At 45.1% G+C, this 7,054-nt stretch overlaps 1 protein-coding gene across 1 annotated transcript in view; it reads left to right on the top strand.

Moving 5' to 3' along the window:
* Positions 1–7,054, top strand: part of mctp1a (multiple C2 domains, transmembrane 1a) — an 87,491-nt gene that overhangs the window by 74,661 nt on the left and 5,776 nt on the right. The window contains exons 17-19 of the mRNA XM_035657668.1: positions 1,855–1,964; positions 2,708–2,817; positions 3,112–3,209. Of these exons, the coding sequence (XP_035513561.1) occupies positions 1,855–1,964; positions 2,708–2,817; positions 3,112–3,209 (318 nt within the window). The remainder of the gene's footprint in view (positions 1–1,854; positions 1,965–2,707; positions 2,818–3,111; positions 3,210–7,054) is intronic.

Raw genomic sequence — 7,054 nt, 5'->3', positions numbered from 1 at the left:
AAAACGGCCTGACCCGGCCCAGCCCGGCTCGGCCTAACCCAGCCCAGCACAATAGACCCTGCGTTCTGAGATTTGTTTGAGCGAGCAATGAAAAACAGATGGACTCCGAGGAAAGGACTGAGAAGAGGAGGAGAGAGAGGGGAAGAAAGAAAGGGAGTCTTGTAAAATATTTGCGAAGAAAAATAACCCAGGGACGCTGTCTAATTATATCTATTTGTCTTGTGTGGTTTTTCTGGGGAGGCCATGTGGTCTCCCTGACTGCTCCATGGTTCATTTTTCACATTATCTGATCCTGGATGGAGAGTAAAAAGAAGAGGGCGCATTTCGGNNAGTGCAGGCGGGGGGGGGTCTCAATGGGAGGGTTGTGGTGAGGTGGGGGGGCTGGCCTCAAGGAGCGAAATGTAGGAAAGGCCCCTGGGGTCCTGGAGGTTTCATGTCTTTGACTGCTTCACTGTCTTCTTTGGGTATAATGATACGGATTACTTCTCTAATCTAACAATGGCCATCCATCTTCATCAATAACACAGCCATTGCTATACATGCTGCTTCTCTACCAGAAGAGAAATATTTGCTGGCCATGTCCAGTAAAGGTCCATTTTGCAGTTTATTAACTTAAGTTCTTTAAACAGCTGTGTAATATCCTTGTTTTCCCTGCTTTATGAAATCCAGATTCTTTCCTATCTGAACAATGAGGTTTTCTGGCATGTTTAATTCAATCTTTGTATGAAGTGTTCAGTTATTTAACTAATACTCTCAACTGCAGGGGAAAAGAGCACATCAATTCATCCAAATAAAGATTATTGTCTCTATATAAGCAAGCAATATATAGTTCTGTGTGTTGGCATGATAATGAACTCGAACCACATGATCTCACGATGAAAGTCTTCTCCTCCGCAAGTTTGCTCAAATTTCCCTGCTGTTGCCATATTGTAAACTGGTCACCCATGACAGAACCACGGACACTCTTGTAACTTCCTTCTGATAACAGATAGTCCTCCTCTTCTTGTTATGCCCCCTTTTTTGTCTCACAAGCATGCCCACCAATCACATCCAGCCGCAACCAGTCTGCGTGTTGATGTCCTCACTCAGCCAACGGCTCTCGATCACTCTCTGTCACCTCATTCTGTCCAGATCCATCCTGTCCCTGCCTGTCAGTCAGTCAGCAGGCAGGTCGTTGACTGTTGCATGACTTCTTCAATTCTTCACTTTATTTCAGTAAGAGAGGGGGATTGTAGATTTTACATTGCCTGCGTAGTTTGTGGTTTCTCCCCCAACTCCTCGCAATACTCTCAAGTTCTCAACCATCAAAAGTTGAAAAGGAAGAGCTCTTCATGGTGGGTGACGGCGTTAATAAGGATGATAATGATGTCACGGCTGGTGACATCATCACAGTGTGCCAGCCAGCAGAACAAAAGAGGGTTCTGCCCGGTCTTCCTAGCTGTCTTGGCAGCAGCAGAGAGAGAGAAAGAGAGTAAAAGAGCGCCCAAAGATTGATGTATCCATTTGGCTTTCAATTTAATTCTGTCTCTCTATTCACATATTCAAATTTTCCTGTGTGAGCTTTTGTAAGGAGGAAAACATTTTGATTTGTTCTGCCGACTTTATATCTCTATTACGGCCTGGAATGAAAGCACTCCGTTAGTTCATTCAGGATATCCGGTGATTTGGCTCCCCACTCCAAATCTTTGACGCTATTTAAAATGTATTGTTTTCACAAAGATGCCTGGGCCCAGCCTCTGTCTTCTCTCTCCTCTTTCTCTCTCCTCCCTTCACTTCACTGTCTCTCTCCATCTCTTCTTCCCTCTCCCTCGCTTTCTTTCTCCCTCGCCTACATCTCTATCTGTCCTCTTGCAGGACTCGGAGAGAAAGGGCTTCATGAACAAGCTTTATGCCATTCAGGACGTGTGCATCAGCGTGCAGAATGCACTGGATGAAGTGGCCTCCTATGGCGAGAGGATAAAGAAGTGAGTCGTAAGCCCGCTCCTCGGCACCCGGCCCGCTCCGCTCTGCACGTCCCTGTGTTTTGTTTTTTTTTCCTGCAATGCCAGGTTGCCCTGTTTCCACTTGTCAGCCTAACTGAATAAAACTCGGTGCTGCTCTCAGGAAACACTGCCAGCGTGACACCCAACCCTGAGAGACAAACACAGGCGCTGTCTGTCTTTATGTCCATCACATCTCACTTAACCCTGCATGACCTCTTAACTGAATCATCTACCTACTAGATTAAACACATAATACTGCACATGCAAAAAACAACACTTATTTACTATACACTCCTGCATAGATACAAAGCAACGGGAAGGAAGGAATTTTGTTTTGATTAAAAGCTGTAGGGGAAAAAAAGAGCCAAGCAGGTTCCTTCTTCAGTTACAGGTAAAAACATTTTAAATCAAACTGAAACATCTTTGACCCGTGTTTCTGTAGGGTTGAGAGCATTTTACTGATAATATAGTGTGAATTGTATTGAGTCTCAGCCCATTTTCACCCTGCATTGCTGACCTGTGAGACACTTTGGGTGAAGTTATTTCCTTCTGCACAGTTCCACTGAGTGTGATGAATCTGTAGTGCAGGGTCATCCGGATCAGCTTGTTTGGGTTGAAAAGTATTAAAATGCCCTTTCTGACTCTCTCTACTCTTTCTCATCATGTTTGGCTGGACTGAGTTTTGCTCCTGATTTTTACAGTCCCTTTTTGTCTTCTCTTTGCAGCACATTTAACTGGACTGTGCCTTTCTTAAGCTGGCTGGCCATTGTGGCTCTCGGAGTGGCCACCACCATCATATACTTCATCCCTCTAAGATACATTGTGCTAGCCTGGGGTGAGCTAATGTCAAAAATGTGCATTGTTTATATACATGCACTGTAAGTGTAGGGTATTAAGTTTAAAAGCTGTAGTTAAATGTAAATACAGAATCAAATTAAGCATGTGGCAGTGTTCCATGCTTCTTTTTATGTATTGTATTGGGGGGTGGGGTGGAGCACAGTTAGTCATTTGTGTTATGTTCTAAGTACATTTTCAGAGTACAACATAAAGGCTTTAACAACTTGTGTACTTATGTCCACCTCTCTTTCCCAACTCTTTTCCGTACCTGCCCCCGTTTCTCTCTCTACAGGGGTGAATAAATTCACCAAGAAGCTACGAGACCCTTACACCATTGATAACAACGAGCTGCTAGACTTTCTGTCCAGAGTGCCCTCAGATGTACAAGTGGTGGGTGAACTTTCCTCTTTTATCTTTGTCTCATCTTTTATATCTTTTTGACAACACATCTGTCAGTTCCAGACATGGGCAAGGGTTAGGGCTCCTTTTATGATCTCCTCGGTCTGTTTTCTTTCTTTTTCTTCCTCTGTTGGCTCCTCACTGTTATACTTTTCATGTGAACTGACTATCCATTGTTTTAGCCACGCAGACATCTAATCTAACTGTTTCAAAGTCGTTTCTGTGTTTTCCTATTAATAGCTTCCTAGTCTAATTCAATTTCCACATACATAGCTGGAGCTGTGTAATAAGATAACGAGGTTAAGTGAGTTTAGTGCCCAGCATATAACTAGGTTGATTGACTCCATACATATACACTCACACACAATTACAGTTAGCTGTTGTTTCCCAGCTATGCTAGTAATTGGAACAGAGTGTAAACCAACAGTTAACCAGCCCCATGCGGTTTTGCTTCTACATTAACCGTGAGATCAGATTAACTTTGTGGCTGAAGACTACAGATGCTTCGTTAGGTAAAAAATGGTGTGTAAATGTGTATGTGTGTGTGTATGTTAACTGTAACGTGCTGTGCTGCTCAGGACAAAGTGCAGTTTAAACTGCAATTAAGCGGCAGCTTGTGAAAGTCGTTGTGTTATCCAGCTCCGATGGTGTCCGCTGTGGCCGTTAAGCCCTGCTGTGCTGAGTTCAATACACACGCACATGAGTGCACAGATAAACACACATGCAGGCTGAGGCTGAACGACCCGGGGCCTCTGATACGACCAATCCCCTGCCACATCAGCGCTGACACACTTCCTCTTTGATCGCTTGTTGCCCACAACTTCTTTCATCTTTACAGGGTCATAATCCTTGCTCCCCTACACACCCCTGTTCTCCCCCTTTCGGCCCCCGTGCAGTTTTACAGTTTCTTAGTTTACTGGGGCCTGCTGTAGCAGTAGGCATCAGGCAGGTAGCCATCGGCTTAAATGAGACCAAGCTGTCCCCTCTGGTGAAGTGCAGCCACCTTACACACCTGGAGCCTAGAGGAACTGAGCGGTGAAGGGGCCCAGCCCCTGCAGGTATGAGGCCTTTACAAGGCCCCTAATGAGGGCCTGCTGGCTAGGGAAGGTGGGGCAGACATGGTGCTCTGGTCTGGTGCCCGTGCTGCTGGAGTTGTGCCTACTGTATAAGTAATACTGTAAGTGCTACTGTAACGGTTATTGCTGCAGCTGTGGGAATGGTAATTGTTGCCAGGTTTCACTGACAGTTTGGAAGCTTTCCGAGTAATGAGGGTGAAAGACCAAGGGAGAGTGGTAAGAATAGATTTCAGGGGAGGAAAATGAGGATGGAAATAGAGAAACAGGAGGAGGAATGAGGACAGAAAGTAAAAGTAAGAGTTGATTGATCGGTGGAGACGATTAGTTTGATTATTTAGGGTAGAGTGCTCTTGTTTGTATTAATAAGATAAAGTCATTAAAATTTCGATTTGCTGCTTAGTCAGCTGATAAAGAACTGAGACCTGCGCTGATCTCTTTGTCACTGAATCCAAAGGTTAATTTTCTGCGAAGACACCCTGCACTGCAGTTGTTGGCTAAAAACAGACCAGAACGTTCTGCTCTGCGGTGCGTCCCGCTGCTGCCTGCGGTGGTGGGTTCACCTCATTGCCTGCCCCCGCCTTACTGGGTCAAAGCCGTCTGTGGGGATTAAGCCCTTTAGGCTCTGGGATGATGCACAGAGTTGCTGGGGTCCAAATGAAGCGTCCCCTCACAGGCACGTGTCCACGACACCCACTGGCATTGGTGCAAGGGCCCACTATGCCTGATACCCTGGATGACTAATGAAGTGCTATTTCAGGGCCCCGGTGTGACCTAACACACATACATAATCACACACACACATGCTCTCCCAGCAGTAGTGCATGTGAGGAGGGTTGGGGGTGTTTCAGTGTACTGTTCCGCATCATTTGGAGGTGCTTCAGTGCAGCCAGAACTGATGAGGTTCTAATGACTTTATATACAAAGGGCATCCACACTGGGCCACCGTCCATCATAACTTATGTAGCGGTACAACATTCCGCTGGAATAGCTTTTTGGACTTTTAGACTCCTCTTTCATTTATCTTTATAGTGTACAGTAGTACATAAAAGCAACTTTGCATTTAGCAGCAGCAACGCTTACTTCACATCAGTTGTACGGTAAAAAAAAAAGGTACTTTAGTCTTGCAAACCTCGCTCTTTAAATCAATGACACTGGGCCCCTAACAGCACTGTCAAACACCCTTTAAAAACTAAATCCTTAGTGGTGCATGGAAGCCCAACCCCAAGAGTTACCTTTTTACCACCTGAACAGTTTACTTAAATCATTATGTCCCTCTGTAAGCAGCAATGTTAAAGACTGGCACTGGTATTTAGTGCATGTGTGTGTACAAGAATCACTCTCCCTCTCTGGGTAACAGTTGTATCTGGTTTGGATCTTTTGCCAGCATAAGCTATCGTTATGGTCATTATCAGGGAATCCTTCATGTCCTCTTAAACGAGGCCAAACTGAGCACCTTTATAGTGTTAAGTATTCCCTACCTGGCGTTTGGGAGGTGTCAGTGCACTAGTATGTTTTACGACACCATTAGCTATGTGAGCTAGGGAGTGTATAAGTAGGGCCAAGGCAATTAGCATGCCAAGTGGCCCTTTATGATCGGTGTAAAGGAGCTGGATCAAACCCCAGTACAAAAATAAGCATGAATTCCAATTTAGCGCCTAATGAGCAGAGGGGAGTTGGGTTAATATTTTTAGACAACATTTATGTTGGGGATGAAACCTCATTGGACATACAGGGGTCAAAGGCAGGAGAGTTAAAGGTTGAAACGTTGCCAGATGCCATCACTTACATCTACCAGAGGTCTCTCTCTCCTTTGCTTTGTCCTCCACTTTTGTGGCAAATTTAAACATTTCACTGCAAGTGGCCAATTAGTCACTATTCAGTATGTGTCGTGCCACAGCAGCTAATAGGCGAAACTTTCCTTACTTTGTAAAAAAAAAAATTTGCTCACTGGTTTATGTCACCTTGACATGCCTTTTCTTTCCCAGCACTAGACGTGAATGCTGAATCCTCCGATCTGCAGATGTGTGAACTATACACAATAGTGTTTCCCTGGAAACATTTAATAACCCTTATGCTCCATTAGGCGTCACATGAGATGAAACCTGCTGAGTTTTGTGCTCTCCAGAAAGGACTGAAAAACAGAATAACATAGTATCATTAAAATGTTGCTCCCTTGCCTTTCTTGACTTCATTCATTTACTCGCCTATTTGCCTTTTCTTCTTTTTTTTTTTGCTCACTGTCACCAACCTTGGTTTCGCCTTGTCTGTCTGCCCACACTGGCATCATCACAACACTGTCAAAGGTTCAATGTGAGAGGGAGAGAGAGAATGAGAGGCAGCGAGAGGAGCAGGTCCCGGGATGCTTTGTGGGTAACACAGTTAAACGAAGCACGATGCATGGTACACGGCGCCCCTTCAGCAGAGCACACTTCAAAGCCTGTTTTGCACTTGTACTGTCAACATTTGGGAGAGGAGAGGAGAGGAGCGAGGGTGGAGCAGCCTTTGAGCAGCGCTGGGTCTTTACCCACTGCCTCTCTTGTCGATGTTCCCTTTAAGCTCCCCACTCGCGCTACCAAATTGCTTATGTGCTCACCGCATTACCACACTTTTTACTTTCACCCAATTCCGGTTTCTTTTATTTTGCTAACGTCCCACTTTCTCCTCGCCTCCTCTGCCTTTTCTTCTGTTTTTGACTTTAACTAGCTGTTTTCTGCATCGGTTTGGCGACTGTGTGTGCTTCTGTCTGTGTGTGTGTGTGTG

This window comes from Morone saxatilis, unplaced genomic scaffold, assembly GCF_004916995.1.
Source record: "Morone saxatilis isolate NCDOM2014 unplaced genomic scaffold, NCSU_SB_2.0 Contig16, whole genome shotgun sequence".
In the NCBI taxonomy this organism is placed as follows: domain Eukaryota; kingdom Metazoa; phylum Chordata; class Actinopteri; family Moronidae; genus Morone; species Morone saxatilis.
This window is presented reverse-complemented; position numbering and strand designations above follow the sequence as displayed.